This window comes from Limanda limanda, chromosome 23 (genome assembly GCF_963576545.1).
Source record: "Limanda limanda chromosome 23, fLimLim1.1, whole genome shotgun sequence".
NCBI classification, from domain to species: domain Eukaryota; kingdom Metazoa; phylum Chordata; class Actinopteri; order Pleuronectiformes; family Pleuronectidae; genus Limanda; species Limanda limanda.
In genome coordinates this window covers 5,357,333-5,380,501 of record NC_083658.1, presented here as the reverse complement: position 1 = coordinate 5,380,501, position 23,169 = coordinate 5,357,333, and the positions used below count along the sequence as shown (strand labels likewise).

Genomic DNA, 23,169 nt, shown 5'->3' with positions numbered 1-23,169 from the left:
CTGTTAATCAATGTACATTTCATTTTAAATAATTATATGTGACTTTGTTCAAAGAATAACACGTTATTGTCAATGGCTTCATACTCTTATTTTGAAACTACTTCCGGCCACCTTGCATAGGCAAAACATGAGTGATTTGAGTGAGACCAAATCAGAGAGCGCCAACTTGGCTACGTCTTATGGAATGACCAATTGGAGAGCAGGACGCGGTCCGCTCCGCCTCGACATGTATTCAACGTGTCGACACTGCCGTAAAGGAGAAACGTAGCTGTCGCAAAACGACGCATCTCCAGTGCGGAAGCAAACAGAGGATCAGTGTGAGCTGTCAGGAGGAGGGAGAGGAGGAAGAGGAGGAAGAGGAGGAGGGATCAGTGAAGATGAAGTTATTATAACTGTGTGTGTAGGAGAAGATGGACTCTAACACTGTGCTGGTGACTGGAGGCTCCGGATTCATGTGAGTTCTCTCCACTGTCACTCTGAAGCTCTGTCTGTCATATATTCTACTACATCCACATTCCAGCTGTACTGACACATAGGATTATGTTTAATAAACTGTTGAGTGGTTTGATTGCCTGTGTTTAATGTGTTTATCATTATTGTGTTGTCGTATCTTGCACCTTTTAGTATCTTGGTTATTTTGTTACTGGTGAATGAAGCACAAAGAATCAAGATTCAAATACTTGTGTAGATCAGTTAGCATCAATTTAGAAAGCTGTTTAAATCACTTGTCATAGAACAATGTTGTTTCTTTTTAATTCCCATTATTCAGTGTAGCCACCGATCCTCGTAGGTTCTTTGTTTTTAATTTGTTTGCTGTGTATTAGTGGAGTTTGTCTTTTATTTTATTCTCTCAATGGGACCTCCCTGGTTAATAAAGGATAAATAATAAAAATGTAAAAAAAATGTATTAGAAGGTAAATTAAATTGCTATTTCAATATATTGGCCAATAAATATGTTTTAATGATTCCAAAGATGTTGTGATCAAACCCTTATGGCGTAGAAGTGTTACCGTTTCTTGATATTTGACATTTTTTTCATAAAACCTAATTATAAATAACTATTAATAACAAGAAAACACAAATATATAGAATTTGAATTAAGAAATAAAGAAAACATTTTTTCTACTTTATCTCTCGTCCTCCAGCGGTTCCCATCTTGTGTGTTCACTGGTCGACAGACACCCTGACTGGAGAATTATTAACCTGGATAATGTGAGTTTTCACTTCCTATGTATGTGTACACAACAAATGGCTGAATTTATATCTATATATAAATATAAACGTGTTTCAGCGAGTTTCCCCTGTGTTTTCCAGTTGGATTACTGCTGCAGCCCCAGGAGTCTGGAGAGCATTGAAGACAGAGCAAACTACACCTTCATCACAGTGAGAGCTGCTGTATTCTAATATTTTACGATTAAAGATAACCTCTGTCTGAAGTGACATGTTATTTTCTGCTTCTTCCACAGGGAGATGTGTGTAACTCGAGGTTGGTCGACCACATTTTCAACACGGAGAACATCGATGTGGTTTTCCACCTGGCGGCACAAACACATGTCGGTGAGCAGTTGTTCTCTGAGGTTACGTCTCCGATGTGCAGACACAACTTTTTATTTCACACCCACACACTGTGCTGTTGTCTCCTCAGAGTCGTCGTTTGAATCTCCTTCCACTTTCCAGCGGGTGAACGTCGACGGCACCAGGGTTTTACTGGCAGCTGCACATCAGGCCAGACACCGGCCTCAGCGCTTCATCTACGTCAGCACAGATGAGGTGTACGGAGCTGGGCTGGACGAGGTCAGTGGAGAGGCTGGGAGGAGTTTGTGTTTTTGGGTTCATGTGCGTTTTACTGACTTTGATATTTGGTGTTTTTGGTCTGCAGGTGTTTGATGAGAGCAGCCCGGTGAGGCCGTCCAACCCGTACTCTGTGACAAAAGCATCCGCAGAGTTCCTGGTCAGATCCTACTGGGATAAATACAAGGTAGATTAGATAACATAAGAAACAAGATAAGTTAAGATACGATAAGATAATGTACAATAACATTTAGATATAAGATAAGACAGGATACTATCAGATAAATGATTAGCCATGTAGTAGTACTTTTTTCGTGTTAAATTCATTTGATGAGCTAAATTCTGCTGTTTATCTGTCCCCAGTTTCCAATCATCATCACCAGGAGCAACAACATCTATGGGCCCCGGCAGTTTACTGAGAAGGTTCAAGATCCTCACTAACTCCTGCTGCTTAAGTTTGTTTTTGTAATAATATGAAATAATAAGTCACAAATAATCTTTCAGGTCATTCCAAGGTTTCTCACCCTGTTGCGAATGAACAAGAAATGGTAGGTTTGTCCGACTTTTATTTTGAAAACTGTGAATCCAGATAATTCAGTATCTGATTGACACGTTCTGCGCCGCAGCACCATCCAGGGAACTCTCCCTAAATCTCGCCATTTCCTGTTCATCGACGACGCCATCAGTGCCTTCCTGCTGGTCCTGGAGAAAGGGATTGTGGGCGAAATCTACAACATGGGGACAAGCTGCGAGATTCCCATCATGCAACTGGCTCGGCAGCTTATAAGGATGGTGCGTTTCAGTGTTTTTCTTATTCAAACATTTTGACTACTATTTATTTAATATGTATTAATAAAACTTTGTATTTTTTTTGATTCAGATGAAGAATGTTCCGGACCTCGAGGTGAACGATTGGCTCGACTTTGTGCCGGACAGGTGAGTCAATGAAGTTCAGTATTAACTTATAAAGCTTATAAGTTAACGCTTATTAACGCTATGACCGACATCGCCATAGCAACACAAAACACATATGAACCTACTGATGCTCTACAGGCCGCAGGTCGACCTGCGCTACCCAATCACAAGTGAGAAGCTGCAGCAGCTGGGCTGGAGGGCCGAGGTGTCCTGGGCTGAGGGCATCAGACAAACTGGTACAGTGACACACACATAATCAAACCATGGACTGTAAATAAAGATATGAGATACTTTCATAGTATATAATGTGTTGTAATAGTTCCAGTGTTGTGTCTTCCAGTGAAATGGTACCAGGACCACCCAGATTTCTGGTCAGACGCCGGCGAGGACCGAAGACAAATCAGAGGCAACCTGGCGCTTTGACTGACGGGTCGAAGACTGAACGGAGTCACCAGGCAGCAATGTTATTTTTTTAAATTTCACATATTTGTGTGGCACAAATTGTATTATGGCTGATTTACAGCTCAAATAACAACTGCTGCTTCATTAGCCTCAGTATTATGTCTGAATGATTGTTGGACCAACTGAGGTGCAGAGCCTCTTTTTAACCAAAGCTTCAACTGGAAATGGATGCACTTTATCGCTATTAATTACAGAGTCAGCTGATGTTGTCTAGCAGACCTGAAGGTACGTAGAAACCTGAAAGCTCCTCATCGTGCTCTCGAATATCTCAGAATTTGATCGCCGTCTCGACAGCATTGTTCGTTTTTGTGTTTCCCTGAGGGCGAATCTCTCGCTGTCACGTCTCAAGCTGCAGCTCCACATTTGTGTCCAACCCTAGATTTATTTTGACAGCGTTGATGAACTTTCAGGAGCTTCAGGAACTTTCAACAAATATTTCAAAATGTTTTCTTTAAATCCTCTTTGTACATTTCAAATCAGCAGGTAGCTTGATAATCCAGTGACCAATTATTGTTGTGGCGCAAAGAGGGAAGACATTAGGTAATTTGTGTTTAACGAACGCTGCCATCTTGCACATTTGGAGTGAGAGTCTGTGCAGGAGCGATTGTGGTGTGGCGCCGCAGCCTCATAATAAAAAGGTTGAGAAGTGAACCACAGCTAATTTAAAGTCCTTTATCTCAGTCAGGTGTTGCTCTTGACGTTTTTTCACATGATGCTGAAGATGATTTTTAACCAGAAATAAACTTGAGATTTTATGACTGAAGGCTTCTGTCCATGTTTTTCTGAAACATCTACAAACACACACACGGGAAGAAGAAGAAACATCACGACACCAGTAACATTTGCAAATCCAAACCTTTATTTGTGGTAAAATCAGAACAGATGCACAGTTTTCTTTTCTTCGTGCAGTGCTCCTCTTCGTGCACAACTGCTAAAACTAATACATAAAGCAAATGCTAACTACCAGGCTGGTGCTGGGGCGTGTTCACACTGGGGAGGGGACTTCTGGCCAGCCAGTAATGGCCACAACACCGGGCTCCATTTCATTTCAGTGTCTAAGCGGAAACCATTCCTAAATAAGTCTACACACTATCCTTTATTAAACGTCGGATCACTTTCTAAAGATAATCAAACTGAAAATGAAATAAAGCCGCAGAGTGTTCGTGTGTACCGGGTTTCCCAGACTGCCGTTTGTTATAACGGCAGAAGAGCCTTAACATTACTCGCACAAATATCGGAGTTTGTGCACAGAAAACGCTATAAAATGTGATTATTCACCAGCGGTTGATCTTTCCTTGATCGCAGCTTCACTTTGGCTGCAATGAATTCTGGTCCAGTGTTGCTGCAGTCAGAGAAACTACAGAGTATCTCTGCTAAGTGGATCTTCAGCAGAAATACAAGCTACGTTAAGATTCCCATGCACGACGGATCAGCCGCATGTTGCAAAAGAAAAAAGGACCCCAGAGTGGATCCTCATTTCTGAATGGCCAGAATCTCCCCAGTGACACAGTTCACACACTGACGCCTGAAAATATGCAAATCACAACAACATAGCAATAGAACCACAGTTAATTCTGTGTTATGAAGACTTTGAAGGTCGCCACTTGCCAGACATTCACCACAAAGGGTTTTTTTAACGGGAAGGAAAAGTGTAAAGACTCAAATGAAAAGAAAAAAAACAACCGACTTGGAGAGAATCTGGACACTTGTTTTTTGTACTGAATGTTTTTTTTAAATTACATTTTTTTTTTACAAAATGGTCTTTGATCGTAAGTTTAATTTTATTTTTTATCCAAACCTTGGCATACATGGTGGTATTGTCTCAAATTTTGTTTGCCAATTAAAAAATGGCTGTTTATGGATGATTATCATTATTGGCAATGGAACCTGTCGCACAAACAGGTTTTATGGATCTGATACTGAGTCCAATGTGACTTTAAAGGTAACTCGTGTAGGACGTTTCTCTTGATGCATCACTGTCACAATAAGGGCCAGTGCTTCAGCTCGTGCCACACCACGTGCACATCTTCACGTATTGTAAAGGAGAAAGAAGAGGAAGAGGTTACCGATGCATTTTCTCAAATCAAATCTACATCTTGTGAATTTAAATGTGGTTTTAAATTCCATTGGGCTGTAGGGACTATGTAAAATATAATTAAAATAAAGAAAGATGTGCACATGGTGTAAAAACCTTTGTATCGGCCTGTATTAGAGAACTCTTGTATTGGGATGTTCAGCCTTTTGGCACCAGTGACAGTATTGTTGCTTTTGGACCTAGATTTGTATAAGAAAGCTTGTAACAGTGACATATCCAAAGAGAAATCCCTGCACGTTGCATCTTTAACATTAAAAAGCTCACACTACCCCAGAAAAATAGAAATTTTCACTCATACCAATGACATTCAACATTCAAGTGCCAGTGTTTTTGTTTACTGTCTTTTGGTCAAGTCACTTTGTAAAATATCAACTTTTGTATTAGGCTTATAAAAATAAATATTTCTCAGAAATGCTTGATAAATTACACAAACTAGCAGCGAAAGTAGACTCGAGAACTGCGCGCGAACAGCTGAATCCCACGGTTGCTGTTAACTAGAACTCCACCTGGTCCCGAAAAAAACCTAACGAAAAACCAAAAGAACTGTTTCATATGTGGAAGAACCTTTCCATACGACACACTCATGCACACACAAGCACGCACACATACACACTGTATTGTTGAGAAACCTCTCCTATTTCACACTCACTCACGCATACATACCCCTCGGAGGTTTTGAAGGACGTGTGCTACAGAGGACTAAAGTAACAAACTAAAGTATATTTTGTAAAACCTATCGGGGTTTGAAGATATTCTACAACAGAGGGGCCTGCAGGCCGCAGCAATGGGACATAGCACCAGTAATTGGTCACTGACCATCAAAATACTCCTGCTGGCAATTTAAGTTACCGCAGCGATGCATCGTGCCATGGTGACAGTGTCGGTGTATCTGTTGCCGTGATAATGCTCTATACAAGTGTAACCAACTTCCCGATCTGCTCCATTAGGGCTGGGTATCAGCTTTGAATTTAAGGCATCAAAAAAGGTTTTGAAAAATATTCAAAAACCATAAAAATAAAGTGCTGGATTTAAAAAATACTATGTTTTCTTTCAGAGGGAAAAAACTGAGCACTTCTTGCCTTGAATTAACAAAACTGATACAGGGATCATTAGGATTCATTAGCAAAAAAGAGACAAATCTGTCTGGAAAACAGTGTTGGATGAACTAACTTCCGTCCACTGAGCTCTGCTACTTCTGTGGCTAAAGAGCAAACAACAGAAGTGAGAGGAATCCAAAATGGAACACAACACGGCAACTAAATTGTATTTCTCTTGGCCTTTACTCATCTTTCTGAAAGTTTTCTAAATCTGTTGGAAACATTGACTTGCACAACAACCGGGACAATGTATAATGTCGTGTTTTAATTGTGATTAAACCCCGTGAATGCTCAGCACTTGTGCTGAGTGACATCCTGGGGTGACTTCCATGCACGGTGAGGTCACTACTGTATCAAAGAACCCCGGCCCTAACCCACTTGCTCCAGTCTTTTCAATGCACCGTGCACATCGCCTCAGAATATGAGCCGATACCACTCGTTCCAGTTTGTGCTTTGAATCCAAACGGAGCACAAACGGGGAAACAGCCTGGGGAAAAAAATCTTGGCGACGGCAAAGTGAAAGCAAACCACGAGTAGCTGTATCTCTATTGCACTTCCTGTAGAGGCCCAGAGCTTCGGTGGGGTGGGGAGGGGTGTTTAGATGAAATGGGTGGTGGGGTTTGGGGCACAGTGGTAGTTTAAGTGTTGCTCCAACACAGTTCAAAGGTAACTACAGCTGATCGATTATAGTCCATCTTCCTAGAAAAAAAAGGACCTGGATACATTGCATATTTATGTGCGTGCTCCGAACACTACGACGTGACGAGTTTGCTCTGTACACAAGATGAAGAGTGAGGTAAACTCAAGTTCCAACAATTCCCTGCTGTAAATCGCCAAAGTTAAAAATTCCTATCTACACTACCAGCAGTCAACAACTTGCTCAGACCCTGCCTTAAATCATAAAGTCCTAGCATCGGAATCACCGCATGTGAAATGCCCAGTCACTCCCCTGCAGCCTGTAATCACGCCATTATTCCACAGTTAGTCTATCTGCCCCCTAGTGGCTGTTAGAAGGCACGGCAATGTCTACACGGAACCAGATTCTTTCTCCAACTTTTAACTCTGACACCATTTCCTTCTTGAAGGTATTTTAAACATACGTGGAATTTTTATTGAACTGCACAAAAAGACACGGTTTCAAGTAACAAATGCTGACAATTTCCCCCTCGAAACAGGGACTATGTAACAGTGTCAGATTGCAACTGTTAAACTCGTCGTATTCAGCCAATATTTAAAAAGGTAGACACTGATATGTAACCAGTGCCTGAAAGCGTCCAAATGTCCCTACTCCAAAAAAAGCTCAAAAACATCAACAATGAGGGGATTTTGAGACGCTTATGGGAAACGTAACACAATTAATATTGTGTATCATCAACTGCGTAAGGAGTTTCAGTCTCTACGTTTCCCGGTGTCCAAGAAAAAGTGCAACTTAAAGACATCTGTCCACGTGTAAAGTGAATTCTAAACTAAGCAAATCCTTCATTAGTGATTGTCATCTGCAATACTATCTTCAACATATTGTCCACTAATTTCTATCTCACTGCTGCCAATTCTTATTCTTCTTCCTTCATTGAACAGTTGCTGTAAGAAATCGCAGACGGAGACTATCCACCATTGCTGCAGGAGAAGTGTTTTGAATCGTTTATCATGTGCTGAAATAATTTTTTTGGGACACCTCCAACACAGTTCTGGTCAACACCGATTTAACCAGTGCTTCATTGTAGTTAAGCCGATTCTAGAACAACAGAGAGAACGATGCGCTACAGTAACAGTTAAACAGCAACTGAAAGAAAAAACGCAAACTCATTTTCAGTTCTCAGCTCATTCAGGAGGTCGACGTGGTCGAGTGTGTTGCGTCTTCCCTCGACTGCTACAACTGACTCTCCTGCCACAAATAGAAGCTTTTTGGAAAATCGACACAAAAAAGGTTTAGCATGTGATCCGCTGTCTGCTCAGTCCTCTGGCATCAACTCAGCCTCAAACTCTTCTCGAATCGCGCCAACTACTTCGCTGAACCTCCTTATCAACTTGTACTCGAGGGACACGGTGTCAACGACTGACCCGAGCATGACAAGTGTAAAAAATAAAATAAAAACAGACGGGAAAAAAATAATAACTAAAGCCTGCTGTAGAATTGTAATCATTGGTTTGGCATTTTTAACTCCTTGACCAAAAAACAACACTTGCATGTTTTGTTGCCTTGGTCCAGCCTTGTCCTGTGTCAAAGCCAGTGGGCAATTTGAGGGAATCTGATCGTGTTTGTACAAAACTGTAAAGAATAAATCTGCTGAGCTGGTTCAAATTGCCCACTGGGCTCAGTTTGTTAGACACTGCGTGGTCCAATGTCGAGTGATCAAAGATAATCTTCTACACATCAAGTGTTTCACTTTTAATTCACATTCTTTTTCAGTGGAGATTCTTCTCATTATATTTTAAAGAGCCTAACTATATACACACAACCTAGATTTTCTTTATTTCACTAAGATTATCGATGTAAACAAAACAAATTAATACCCTGATAAGAAATAATAAATGTCCCCACCAGGTAGCAACAGTGCATTTTGGCATATTCTGCTGCTGATAAGACACAGTGGGGGATTGGGCTTCTACCACTGAATCATTCAAATGACAGTGGAGGTTCTCTTATATGTTCAAACTGGGACCCAACACGGACATCATGGGTGCAGGTCAACTGCTACTTGTAGCCTGGTTCCATGGCAGAGCAAAGTGGGGCTAACCAGGGATTAAGCATCAATTATATCAAGGTTCTTAAATCTTCAGTTATTTTATGCCACTTGTCCATTAGCACACTTTATCCGTCCTATATCTTACTGTGCTATGCAGACGCAAGGATTCTTTGGAATAACGTGGGACAGTGCTGGTAAAAGCGTAATCTCTATAGACAGACTCTGCATGTAAATATGCGGGACACGATTTTGTGTGGAGAGCTACAAACGCTTCAACTACCGTTTTTTAAATGTATTTGCACTCAGATGCAGATAGCTGTTACTAGAGACAAGCCCAAAATTTTGTTGGACATTACACATCGCACTTTGTATGATACAAAGAAACTAATTGGACGGTCAACAGTGTACAGCGAACGGAAGTCTGAGTCTTGGCCCGGAAATCCGCCGTCTACACCAGAAGCTCCCAAAGTGGTATAATTATTCATCCTAGGCAACAGCTGGGTGATTAAAAGATTTGTCGGTGCAGCACCCACCAGCAGTGTTGCATCATTTCACAATAATCTAGACGCACAGGAAGGAAGCAGCAGTTACGTCACGGTAGCTGGAATGAACTCAGCGGCGGCTAATGCCAACATGCTGCTGGTGTGCAGCTTACAGAGAAAGTGACGGGTGCAGCGGTTGGTTACGAAGAACATGATTTGACTCAGATGTGCGTCGGAAATTTTGGGTCTGTCTTTGTCGGCTGATATCTTAACATGATTGCTGTGAATAATTTGACTTCGTTCGAAAAACTCAATAAGGGAATCACCTGCAATCTACAGCTGATAGGACATGGGTGGAATACAGCACAGTAAGACATGACGACACAATGACTAAAATGTGCTACAGACGTGTGGTTATATCTCCCAGAAGCCCCAGCATCTCCCTGCTGTGAAACAGATTAAGCTACAGATTCTCTACTTTTAAACCCGACCTCAACAGATCTGTAAGACCTAACAAATAAACTGGAATTACTTATTTTAGAGAAGACTCTTCATGTAACTCTCCAGGATAGAGTGAGCAAGAATATTTTTTAACTATTATAGCCGTTTTTTTAGTTGTGTTTCCCCTTGAAAGAAGCTTTTTGGCAAACAAGGGTTTTTCAATGTTTGTGGTGGAAGCGGAGCCAGTTTCCCAAGAGCATGGTGGCACTAAGAGTCAGATGAACATCCAGAGTCACTGATGAAGTAATGGAACTGTTGTTTTCAGCAGCAGCCATATTGTGGTTTTAGTCAAATTGTTGGTTTGGCATCACTGTAAGATGTGGTACAAGAGACTCAAATCTTTTTTGATTTGCTTTGCTTTTTATCGCCAAAAGATTCTCGATGCTAAAAACAGGTCTAATCTAATATAACATTTTTTTAGAACCATATATTTGAAGGTAAAGACGATGCAACACGACTCATCTGCTGCTGCACAGCAGAACCAAACTCCCTCTCAGTGACTCCCTGTTGAGCATCAAGTGACCCAACAATAAGTGACAACATGGTTTTGAGAAACTCAAACTCGAGCTCAAACCAGAGCTATAGATGTGACATACAGGTCAATGAGTCAGACTTTGTTTCCCAAAGGCATAAAACCACTGCTGTTGTCTCTTTTTAAAGCCAAATTTAATGTTTTGTTTAATCCAATTTCGTGGCTCTGGAAGAGGGTGTTGAAAAAATACAGAGCTGTGGCGACAGTGGTGATACGCAGTTGGGAATCAGCTCATCAGAGACCTCCAGATGAATTTGAACTTCAATAGACAGATAAGGAACAGTGTTGAGGTTCCTCACCACAGTTTTTATTTAGTTTTTGTTTTTTTTGCCAAGGTTTGATTTAGTTCAAGCCTAGTTTGTTTCCTTCCAAATAGAAATAAAGAAAACATGACTGAACCCATACATGACATAGAACACACTTTTTTTTTTCAGTCACAGTTGGCCGATACTTGTGGCCAGTAACGCATAATGGCAATAAAAACAATGGAAACAAGGGACAAAAGTTCAACTGCTGAAAGGCACAGTACAGAAACAAATGATTCTCCATTATGTTTTGCTTCAAACAAAGAAATGCTATTTGTCATTGTGATATTAACAACCACTGGAAGCGTCCCAGCTCCTCGTCTCCTCAGTCTCATTATTCTCTTGAAACGAATGTTTTAAAAAGGTGACAAAAAACAATTTTTTGCGGTTTCTTTACCCCTTTTTAAGAATCTGTGATGTAAGTGAAGTACACCTCAGCCTCACCTTTCTCCGCGCTATGTTTTAGAAAAGTTCCTGGCCGGTGATTTACAACATGGCCATGCGTTACATACAAAGATGGCGTGTGGAGGGACACAGGAAGCTGGCTTTGGGTGAATATGGACAAAAGTAATGAAGCCAAACCTAAAATCTTAAACTGAAATAAATGATTATCCCTCTGTCTTCTACAACTGTCATGGAGAAGTCCACACGCTGTCAATCTTGTGTGTATCATATAAAAGAACACGTAAAACTTTATAACTGGTATTTCTCTTCAGACGTGTCACAGAGGGAAAATACTTTAAAATGTCCTTACTGAAAACAAAGGATGCTGCTAGCTTGAAGTAAACCTGTGGCTAGTGCTTAAAAAAAAAATTACCCGCTAAAATTGAAGAATCCTTTTTAACTGTGGCCAATTGTAAGAGGCGAGTCATCGGGAACTAAGAAATCAAAAAAACAAACGAAATCTGTAACGACGAAGGTGGAGATGGATAGAAGAGGAATTAAAAGATTTAAGCGCATAGAGATGGAAGGGGGGGGCTATATAAACGAGTATAAATAGTCCAATAACATGCACATGGATTCTTGGGGTTTATGGAGGGGATGTAGACAGACGGAGTGCAGACGACAGTGTGGGGGAAACGAGGGAGGATGATGAGTGAAAAGAAGAAAGAAGAATGAGTGAAGGAGAAGGGATGGAGGAGAGAGGAGGAACCTAGTTGCCCCACCAGTCAACTTGAGGGTGCGAGTAGTTGGCGCCGTAGCCGTCACTGGCGTAGAAGTTTCCAAATCCAGCTGAGACAAGAAACAGGAGGGAACTCAAAGTTAACAAAATAAGGGGTTCAGCATTTCAGAGAAGATGCTTAGGTTTAGGAGTGTGTTTGTAGTCTGGTATTAATTATTAGAAGAATGATCATATATTGAGTAGGCGATAATTGAAAACACCAGATATGTCTTGATGGACAGATCCTCACCTCCTCCAAAGCCTCGGCCTGCTCCATGTCCTGGCTGGTTGCGTCCTCCACGTGCTCCGAACCCTCCGGCGTTTGCTCCAGCGGCCGTCTGACGATAATCGCGTGCTCCAAACCCTCCAGCGAACCTGGTGGTGAAAATCAATGATGTTATTTATATCAAATATGCAGTAATAAAACAGTGCAGCCCCTACAATGAGAAATTACTAAAACTTTTACATGACAACCATGATTTAGAGTATGTTTACCTCTTAGAACGTCCTCTGTTGGTGCTCTTATGCTGGTGTTCATAGGCCAGGCTCTCGAGCCAAGAGGGAACTTCCTGTTTGGCCTCTACAAGGATGTCCAGCAGGTCTTTAGTGATGTTCCCGTTCTTATCATTAAAGAACGATGTGGCCAATCCTACAGGGCAAAAAGATTCATGTAAAATGCAGCGATTTGTGAAGTCAAGCAACACTCGTCATGTTGTATTTCCACTGACATTAGAGTGGAGTCTTACCCAGGTTTCCGACTCTTCCTGTACGACCGATACGGTGGACGTACTCCTCTATGTCGCTGGGCAGATCAAAGTTAATAACGTGCTTCACGTTGGAGATGTCCAGGCCCCGAGCTGCAACCTGAGAACACAAGACAACATTTTCAATCAACATCAATGCCGAGTTGACATTCCAGCTAACTGTTGTCTTCTTATTCAGCAAAGACTTTTCAAATTCTCACTGGGAAACACAAATTTCTATTATGCGTTAAGTAAATACCTGATTACATATTTTGATGTAATAATTTCTTACTTACCGCTGTGGCAACCAGAATGGGGCATTTTCCTGATCTGAACTGGCTCAGGGCCTCTTCTCTGTCCCTCTGGGAGCGGTCGCCATGGATACTGGTGCAGGCGTAGCCCTCTCGATACAGGAAGTCCTCTAAGGCATCGGCTCCTTTCTTGGTCTCCACAAAAACCAGAGTCAATGAGTCCTTGCCTGATCAACCAAGAGAGAAAAAGACACAAGAAGTTAATCATTGATTCTGGTGGTTGCACCAACACCTACAGCCGATTTTAAGTGGCTGAGAATGAAGTGGCTTCTGTGTTTAAAGCTCGGATGAAACGGTTACATTTTATGAATGAAGGCCAGCGGGCTTGTTTGCTTTTTCTTCTGCACTAGAAGAATCAGCCCACCTGCTGTGTTCACACATCAACTTCTCTGGACATTATGGTAGAAGGCCAGGTGGAAAAGTCCACATAAACTGTGGAGTGTCTCATTCAGACATTTGCATTTACACATGCACCTCCTCTGGAGAAAATATAGAGGTACTGTGGAGTTCAGTCCATTTCTCAAAGCAGCTTTCAATCCTTAAGAGTCTGCTGATGACACGGCGAAAAATAAGCATCAGACTTTGTTTTCCAACATGCTTTGGATCTGACTTGTAACTAATAGACACAAATTTCACATATTGTTCACAGAAATCCAAGGCTTTAAACTTGAATGTGATAATACCTCGAAACACTCTAGAAGCAATTCACCAACTTTGTTTATCAGTTGTTTAAAAAAAGAAAAAGAAAGGAGTTGGAGGTACGAAACATGCTTTATCACAATGAAAATCTGAAAATGTTTCAAACTCGTTTCTGAGCAGACTCTGGCACCTTATATATCTACCAATAATACAGCACGCACACGTACATGTCGGAGGCTTCAACAAAAACGCTGCTCACTCCCTTTGAATGGGGTGACGTCATGCGTTCCTAAACTGCATTTTGGTTGTCGTTTTACTTTGCTTGCACTGCATGTTGTAGAAAATGAGCAGCAAACAATCCAATGGCGTATAAATGAATCCCCAGGCTCAAGCGAGAGAGGTGATGAACCTTGTTTGTGTTCATCTAGTAGTGGATTTTATTTCCCCATGTGCTTCTGTTTGGCATTCCATGGACAGGTTAGCACGGCAGGTTAGCACGAAAGCAGAGTAGGAAACTGATTATTGTAGACATGATGATTGCACCAGCACAAAGCGTCGGGCTCGTCTTCCATCAAGCGTTAACAACATGTACGCGAGAGTCCTCTTTCAGGTAGTTAAATTCCAGGATGTGACACTTAAATATTGATAACATGCACCTTATGTAGTCATTGTTCTTATCACAATACAATAATGTTCGTCTGTGCAGCAGGCAGTGGGGGGTGCAGCGTGACTAAGAAAAACAAGAAGAACTAGCTAACAGCATCAGCAGCACTGCGACGAGAGCCCCTGATCGAGAGAGTTTGGTCAAATGCTCCTGTTCAAATGTCATTACCACCTGATGTTAAAGTGGGCCACATTTATCCACTTGTTAGCTGTTGACAACACCACATGACCACACTCTCTCCATCAAGGATTTGGTTCTGACACGAGGACACCACAAAGAGATGCCCCAAAAGAAAAACAACCACACAACAGGCATGTTTGGTTTAAGCTGAGCAAACCTGACCCATGAAATGATTCACAGAACAAAATAAATTTAAAAAAAAACACGAAACACAGGATTCTTCACCCACAAAAAAGAATAATAAAGGCAAGCAATATTATTTTAACTATGGAATGAGAAGATACAGGTTCATTGATTAAGAATCTTACCAGGTTTCTCTATGTTGTCTCCAGTATTGTCCTGTACCTCGCTCGGGATGACTTGGGATAAAACCACACCAAACCACCAAACATGTAAACTGCACTCAAATCACCAGCAGAAAACCAACTGTGTGTGTTTGATGTTGCTCAAGTACCAAATATTTGCCCGGATCACATAAAGGCTTTTACTATTAATTCCTAGACGGGTTACTGTAAAAAAAAAAAAAAAGTTTGCGGATTTCTTTGGCGTATGAATACTATTTTCCTGCCCTCCTCAGACCAAGAAAAATATAATTGAATGATATCACATCTAACAGCTCTGCTGTATGTTTCTAGCACAAGGCAAAAGAAAAACAAGGGTAAACTAATTTGAATGGTCAGTATGTTCTTAACTCATATTGATGGTACTAGTTTGAAATGTGTCTATTTTCACTGAACAAACCCTAAACGTAACTATGTGAACGGTTGTCAAACATGGGATGTTGATGTACAATACTCTGATTGGGAGACACATAGTAATGTACAGTCTGATATGTAAGGACGACAGTATGTCAATGGTAAAAGGATAGGGGAATTAAAACTACACTGTGTATATGTGTGTTTGCAGTAGCGCAACAGGTTAGATTACGAGTTCTCACTGTGTGACTGTCTCACCTGTAGCACTGAGCAGGTCCAGGAGGAAAGACCTCTTATCGCTCTCTTCCACCCACACCACTTTCTGAGTGATGTTCTCTGAGGTGGAACCCACTCTGCCCACTGCCAAGAAGATGTACTCTTCCAGGAAATCCCTGGCCAGGATCTGCAAGAGGAGCAGACCACATGTTCATTAAAAGATTTTAGCGCTGTTATTTTTCTGTGGAGCCAGAGGGACTTATCGTAGGAACTGAGGAAGAGGAGTTTACTGCAAACACACCTGGATCTCTTTAGGAAAGGTAGCACTGAACATCATGGTTTGTCGCAAGCCTTTGTGTGGCATGGTGTCCTGCTCCACAATACGCCTGATCTGGGGTTCGAATCCCATGTCTAACATGCGATCTGCCTCATCCAGGACCAAGTAGCTGAGGTGAAGGAGACAGAGGATGAAGCCTTCAAAATAATACTGGTTTTATAAAATGCATTTGAATCAAACACATCTCATTAAAAATAATCAAATTAAACTGAGAGAATAAACTATTTTATTCATTGCTGCCTTCTCCTGTCAATGTCTTACTTGCAGTAGTCGAGTCCAATCTTGCCCCTCTCCATCATGTCTACCAGTCTTCCTGGTGTAGCCACCAGTAGGTGGCAGCCTCTCTCCAGGTCTCTGATCTGCTGGCCAATGTCTGCTCCTCCATACACAACACAGGGACGCACTCTGGACCTGTAGGAAAACTATAAATAGAACAAGGAGGATAAAGATAAATAATTAATAAATAATTGACAGAAGGGAGGGTAAATGTGTGTGCATGTGCAAGTTGTGTACCTTCCTGGATTCATCATATATCTGCAAAGCCAGCTCTCTGGTTGGAGCCAGTATCAGAGACATTGGGTACTGCTTACGACGTCCGTACTTCCCATTCTCCTGCATAACAAGGATAAAACACCACAAAACAAAAGATTAGATCAGAAGTCACCAGAAAGGCCCAAACATCACGTCTAACTCCAATGTGTGCTTTGAATGTGTATGTGTTCGGCCACTGTGAGTCACACAGTCCCAATCAAGTACAATTCAACTGAGCTGCACAGTGCTTTCACCTGTCCAGAGGTTTTAGCTGCATTCGAAGCTTCTCCTGGTCCCTCATTGTAGAGCTGGCTGAGAATCGGCAGCAGGAATGCTGCAGTCTTTCCAGAACCTGCACAACACCAAACATCATCTCAAGAATCTAACATAAATAGATTAAAGATGTGATGCCCTCCATGTAGCATGTCCTACCTGTCTGTGCGCATGCCATGAGATCTCTCTTTGACTTGACGATTGGAATGGCGTATTTCTGGACAGGAGTCGGTCTGGTGTAACGACTCAGAGCGATGTTGTTCATGATAATCTCACCCATGTCCACATCTTGGAACTACATAGCACAAACACAACCATCACGTTCATGTAATTGTGAAGCTGATGTATAATTGTTAGATTTCTAATAGATTGATTTAACAACAGAAACTCACACTATCAATGTGGTGGGGGCAGTTCTGCCCTGTGGCCTCAACGGGAATGTCATCATATTTCTCAAAGTTGATGCCTGTGTTACTGGCAGCGAACAGCTCACTGCGGAGGAGAAGAAAAGAGGCAGAGCAGGTTAGTCCAGCATTCAGAAAATATTCTGATGCAGTTTCAAGCTTAATAACTCCTCCAAAAATAAAATAAAAATAAAAATATATATATTTCTAACTCCACTCAGTGACATTTGTTTTAATACAACATACGTAATTTTTGTGAATAATCTTTATCACTTTAACATTTTGTTTTATGTGACAGGGGCATTTAGATTTTTCTAATATTTTGTACGCTTATGAAAACATCGCATTGATTTCAGAAGCCTTAAAGAACACGGTTTTAACGATGACTGATAGTATTCCCACATTAATGACACTGCTTAAAGGCACAAAATCGTACATAAAAATTGTACAACACATATTTATGTAGTGAATATTCCAGTTCATCCATTAACCTGACTGAAGTTTATTAAAATATCAAATATTCCCTGTACAGACCAGGCAAAATCCCAGACTCACTTTTCAAGGCGCTCGTTGCGTGGAGTTGGTTTGGACCAATCCCCTTCATTCATGGGCTCCTCCACCCAGCGGCTGTTTCCTGCTCCACCTCCTCCACCGCCACCAAATCCACCATGATCGAATCTGAGGGTAACACATGCGTGGTACAAGATGCTGTTGTATGATGCTGCAATGCCGTTTTCCATATTCTAACTGAAATGCATTTCACATCAAAAAATGTGGCGTCATAACCTTAAAAGTTGTTTCAGGACGGTGACAAAGTGAAAAAAAGAAAAAAAGAACAAAGAAGTCGTTGACTGCATGCCTCACGTACTTACCTCCCTCTGTTAGCATTGCCCCTGTCATTGAAGAATGCAGACTTCCCTCGGTTGTTACCAAAATTGCTATAGGCATCCTTGGCCGTGTTCCAGCCGCCTGCATCTAAGAGATGAAGGAATGAATGAACATAACAGTGGATGAGGACAGAGTTCATACATTCAATGTTGTTAATGAAATATGAGCGATCTTCACTTTGAAAATATTTTGATTTGAAGTGTTCAACAGTTCAGTTTTTTTTTCACGGAGGCCACCCAGGCCTGTCCCTTCATATCTACATGATATAACTCCAATATAATGACCAACAAAAGACATTAATCACATTACTGCAGTTTGAAATGTTAATTGGTAAAGATGTTCTCTGACAAACAAGTTGTAGAAACTTTAATTTGGGGGCTGTGATGCAAAATCCCACCTTTGTTTTCGAAGCCACTAAATCCCATTGGCTGTGCTGGGATGATGGGGTTGAAGGCTCCTCCTCTGTTACCACGGTAACCGCCTCCGCCGCCTCTTCCCCGCTCCATGCGAGGCGGGCCCCGATTAAATGTGTTACCGGCCATGCGGTTGTCATGGTAGCCATTCACAAAGTTGTTGCGCCCTCCGTCCCAACCGACTGCAGGTGGAGAGGAGACAATAAATGATCCAGGATTTAGAGAATACGTCACTGAACAGAGACTCTGAGATTGTTTCAGTTCTTCACAATAACAAAGGGATTATTTTCTATCTCTGTAGAGAAAGAGCTAATAATAAATCTAAATCAGGTTTTTGGAGGGAGTTTTCTAAAGATACGTTTGCAGCAAACAAATGAGGAAGAGGAGGTAGAAGTGAGAAACTTACAGTTGGCTGGAGGCGCCATGGCGTAGACACCTTGTCGACCAGCGGCGAAGGCATTCGCTGGATGGGAAGAAAGTGCTTCAATTGTGATTTTTCCTCAGTGACAGATACATTTCATAAAAAGGTGCCTTGTGGAGTTTTAGGCCACTCGTAGCATTTGGGGGCCATGTCTTCGAACGGTTATGTTTATCAGGGTACTTTTTGTGCAAAACACAAGAGCACCAGTGACTTGTTGAAAGGAATTTGTGGTCATAGAAAATGTTGTGTACTTCCTGAGTTGTTCTATAGGAATAGCTCCAGTCCTGCTAGCATGGTTAAATGATGGTGGTGGAAAGATGTTCAGGTTTGTAAGTGTGCGTGTGCACATGAACTAATAAGAGAAAAACAAATAAAAACAAACAAAATAAAAATATGAATACATTTTGGATTCTTACTGCTATTGCCTCCAATTTGTCCATCTGCAGCACTCAAGTCGAGGACAGCAAGCTGGAGAGAGAGACAAATAATTAGGACAAACAGTTAACACACAAAATGCTTCATCTATCCTTCACCCTGATCCAAGTGTTTCCATTGAGGTATTTTTACCAAAACATTTTAAATACACTTAAAATACCTGCGTGGAGACCACCGAGGAAATCACTCGCGGCCTACATGCACATGTCAAAGACTGTATATAAAGATGTACAACATGAGAGCTTCCCAAAGTGAAGCCAAATCATTTTGATGATTCAGTGCAGATCGTTAACCCTGCCTCCTACATGTAAGCAGATGGGACGCAACTAACGACCTAAAAGGTCAAACCATACATTTTAAATTAAGATCAATGACACGACTGCTCCGCAAGACTGAAGCCGAAGCATCTCAGCAGTAAAGGTCATAAATCCCACTTCCTCTATGTTAGCCTTCTATTTTTCTGGTAAGTTAGGTTTTAATGAGTTACTTGATGCTATAGAAACAAGGATCTTGATTTTATATGTGCAAGACGGCAGCGATATCTGGGTTGTTGCCTTTTAATTTCTTAATAGGAGGAAGTGGAGATGCCCCTTCCATAAATATTCTACAATCAATAATCCTCAAATTCAGGTCGTTTTTAATCACAATTGGGTGTGTTCAAATGTTTATTTTTTAGTAAATAGGTCAAAATGTGTTATGTAATTCTATAAAACAGGGTGAGACGTCATGTGTGACAGCTGAGGCCGACACTGGATTGGTCGATTGCCCCATCTCCAGATGACATCATCGGTGCAAGATGGCAGCGCTCCTATCCTGGATATTGTGGCTTCATTTCCTGTTGTCCATCTTTATCATACTGTCAGTGGCTGATGTGCATTTGATGAGAGGAATCTGTGGGTACACTTGAGCAACATATGGCTCAGACAGAATCAGCATCTGCATTAAAACCACGTCAGTGCAGATGCATGTGTATGCATCCTGAACGAGGCTGTTCCCTTTAATGAGATCCCCCCCTCGCAGACACATCCTGCCGGTTACACGTTCCTCTCTGAAACACCACCTGGGAACACAAAGTACTTTGCGTGCTGTCGGACACACACACATGCACCAACGTTGCTGGTGACGCAGATTATATTTTTTGGAACGGGACGCAGCGGAGACGGATCTGTGCACCGCTGCGAGTTGCGGGACGGGCGGTGCAACGCGGTGTCAGACGCCGCATTGTCTGCGTGGCCCGTCCCGCAAGCTGCATCTCCCGCATACCTCCATTTTATTATTGTATCGAGCCGCACGACGAACGCAGTGGAGATAATAGCTCCGGGGTGCGTTCCATGTGCTCACACGGGAGGCCCGACGGGACCACACGGACGTCACTCGTCATGTAGCATCAAATTAACCTGTATTAGCTTATCCGCATGCTAAGCTAACCAACACGTGTGTCAGTATTGGTCAATTGTTTCAACTTGTGTTTGATGGAACACTCGCAAACCAGTAAACTAACCCACATATTCTCCACATCCTGGTTACTAATCCCGGCCCCGCCACGTTAGGCCGCCAAGGTGCAGGAATGAAGCGCACCCGCGGCCAGCTAGCACGTTAGCATCTGGTTATCGGTGTTTTTTAATGGAGGGGGTGCTAGCCGGCAAGCTAACATCCATCCCTGCCATTTTTAACACTTTACCCCGCAAGCCTGAGGCTGCACCCTGCGGGGAAGGGACGAGGCTCACCTGCTGCTCCAGGCCGTGGGCATTCTCGATGGCCACATGACTCATAACTATGGAATATGGAGGAAAAATGTTGTCGTTGAAGATGGGGACCTCTTTGTTTGCCGGGGGTTGCTGGACGAGCTGCTGGTTCTTCTTCCCTGCGCCGGTTCCGAGGTGTCCACGGCGGGCGGTGGCTTCTCTGGCTCTCGACGGTCACGCGTGGCCGTGTCCGGTGCGGGAGATGGAGTCAACGTTGCGGTGATTTGCGGGATTCTTCGTGCAAACTCGGCTGTTGTTCGGTTTTGCGCTGCTAGCTCCTGGGACGAGTGGATGTCGAGGTGGCGCGGGTGAGACAGCAGAGGACATCCGGTGTGACGCCAAAATAAAAGTTATCCAGAGAGCGTCGGTCAATCTCCACACAGCCTGGTCCTGGTCCATCTGTTAATGAGCTCGATATGTACTGAATTTAATATGACATAACATGAGTGGGTGTAATGAATCCAAATACATACACAACATTATGAATACCATCTTACTAAACCAGGGGGAGTTTTACTTTCTAATATGAAAATCTAACTGAAAGTCACTTTAAGGTATATCTATGGATCTGGGTTTGTTCTTTCATGTGTATAGCCATGATCATTTCAGCTTTTTATATGAGGAAAAACTAAAATATTCCAAAGTCAAGTTTTATATATAGTCCAAATCCCCTTATTCCGGTATGCTGTCGGATAACACAAGCTAACTTGATTTAGTTAATCCAAACAACGCGAGACTTCAAACTCAGTTTATAGTGACGTCATCGCTGCACAGTGAAGAAAACATATAATTTAACTGTTATATTCATACATTGTATTATATGTACATGCCTACACTTATATACTGTATATAGTATTAAATTATATAACTTTTGTAATATTACAATAAATAATATACATAGCTGCTAGTCACCTTTTATTTATTTTTATTTAGATTGATTTTACACCTCTCACACCTTCTGTTCTATTACTGCTGTATTTAATACAACCCATTTAGATTCCATATGATTTGCTTTGAGAAAAGGGTAATACTGCTAATGATATAAGCCTATATACACTTTATAATGAAATGATGCTATGGTCTCATTTCAGAATAATTTCGGAGCCAGAGTGGAACGAAATTTAGTTTTTGTAGTTTTCTATTCATTTCAGGTCAATATGACATATAAGTCATGTGCCTTCAAGACCCCATTGACACCTGGTTAAACAAGCAATTATATCTTATTTGGATTTGGTAAAACTAATGTTAATGTAGGTGTAAATGTATGCAGTGTATTTTATTAGAATATAAAAAGCAAATTAGGATCAGATTAATCTGGATTTAATTGAGAAAATTAAATTATATTTATTATTAAAATAAATAATAACAATGCTTATTCATATACATGCAGAGACCGGTGATGTGTCCACACATAGATTAGACGTTACTAACCAGTATATTCAGGAGTAAACCTGATTTAATCTTAGTTATTATGGGTTTAATTCGTCTTTGACAAAATATCATTTATGATGCTGCTGGCTGGTAGTTGGGTTGCATGATGGGAAATGTAGTTTTCTTTTTGTTCACACATATAAAGGAAAACATTTCTCTTAGCTTCCGCCTTTATCTTATCTTATATCCCGCCCCAATTTGAAAAAAAATGTACTTTTTATTTTAGAGGCAGTGTTTATGACCTACACTGCAGTCAGCCACCAGGTGGCGACCGAGATGCTTGGGCTTCACTACAGCCATGTCGTTCACCTTTATATTTAGCCTATAGCTGAGATATTTGCATCATGTAACTTTCCCGTATGAGTACTCCATTTAGTATAATTTGTGTTCACTGACTGCTTTGAGTGCTTTTACACATTTTTTCTGTCTTATTCCACTTTTGTTTGACGATCATCAGTTTTCTTTAGGGATAAGGTGACGTTTCCTGAAGACACCTGCATTGTGCAGCAGCCGCTACAGGGCGACATTTAATCGGAAGACAACCTGGCAAAGAAACTCCAGCCATTCTTGTCATTTCTTTGCAGGTGCCTCGTGTGGGATTGGTTTACCCTGTAACTTTCCACTTCCAGTCTGTAACTTTCCACTGCAGGAGAGGCTGTTGGTACACTACCTCCTAACTGCCTGAGTGGCAGCTTGTTTGCTCGCTCTGGGGCTTTTAAACAGCAAACCTGCTTTACATACCATGACGTGCTGGTTCATGACATATAACTGCCTCACGCGTTCAGTCCTGAGGTTTACTTAAAAATATTTCTCT

At 41.7% G+C, this 23,169-nt stretch overlaps 2 protein-coding genes across 3 annotated transcripts; one reads left to right on the top strand and one right to left on the bottom strand.

Annotated features, from left to right (window-relative positions):
• Positions 1–293: 293 nt before the first annotated feature.
• LOC132996523 (dTDP-D-glucose 4,6-dehydratase-like) lies at positions 294–3,926 on the top strand. Its single transcript, XM_061066815.1, has 12 exons — positions 294–454; positions 1,146–1,212; positions 1,315–1,383; positions 1,467–1,557; positions 1,646–1,794; positions 1,880–1,978; positions 2,155–2,214; positions 2,296–2,339; positions 2,418–2,583; positions 2,672–2,727; positions 2,845–2,942; positions 3,047–3,926. Exons 1-12 carry the CDS (start codon positions 411–413, stop codon positions 3,127–3,129), a joined length of 1,026 nt encoding a protein of 341 aa, XP_060922798.1. The 5' UTR covers positions 294–410; the 3' UTR covers positions 3,130–3,926.
• Positions 3,927–4,004: 78 nt separating this feature from the next.
• Positions 4,005–21,217, bottom strand: LOC132996703 (ATP-dependent RNA helicase DDX3X-like). Of its 2 annotated transcripts, none has more exons than XM_061067038.1 (18): positions 20,907–21,217; positions 19,146–19,212; positions 18,730–18,786; positions 18,308–18,505; positions 17,895–17,997; positions 17,578–17,700; positions 17,011–17,110; positions 16,778–16,913; positions 16,600–16,697; positions 16,328–16,426; positions 16,076–16,236; positions 15,779–15,923; positions 15,520–15,664; positions 13,069–13,250; positions 12,776–12,893; positions 12,525–12,678; positions 12,280–12,404; positions 4,005–12,100 (listed from the first exon to the last, which is right to left on the bottom strand). In XM_061067038.1, exons 1-18 carry the CDS (start codon positions 20,949–20,951, stop codon positions 12,021–12,023), a joined length of 2,136 nt encoding a protein of 711 aa, XP_060923021.1. In that variant the 5' UTR covers positions 20,952–21,217; the 3' UTR covers positions 4,005–12,020. The 2 variants fall into 2 exon arrangements, with proteins under 2 accessions (XP_060923021.1, XP_060923022.1); XM_061067039.1 differs by having other exon boundaries at positions 19,161–19,212.
• Positions 21,218–23,169: the final 1,952 nt, after the last annotated feature.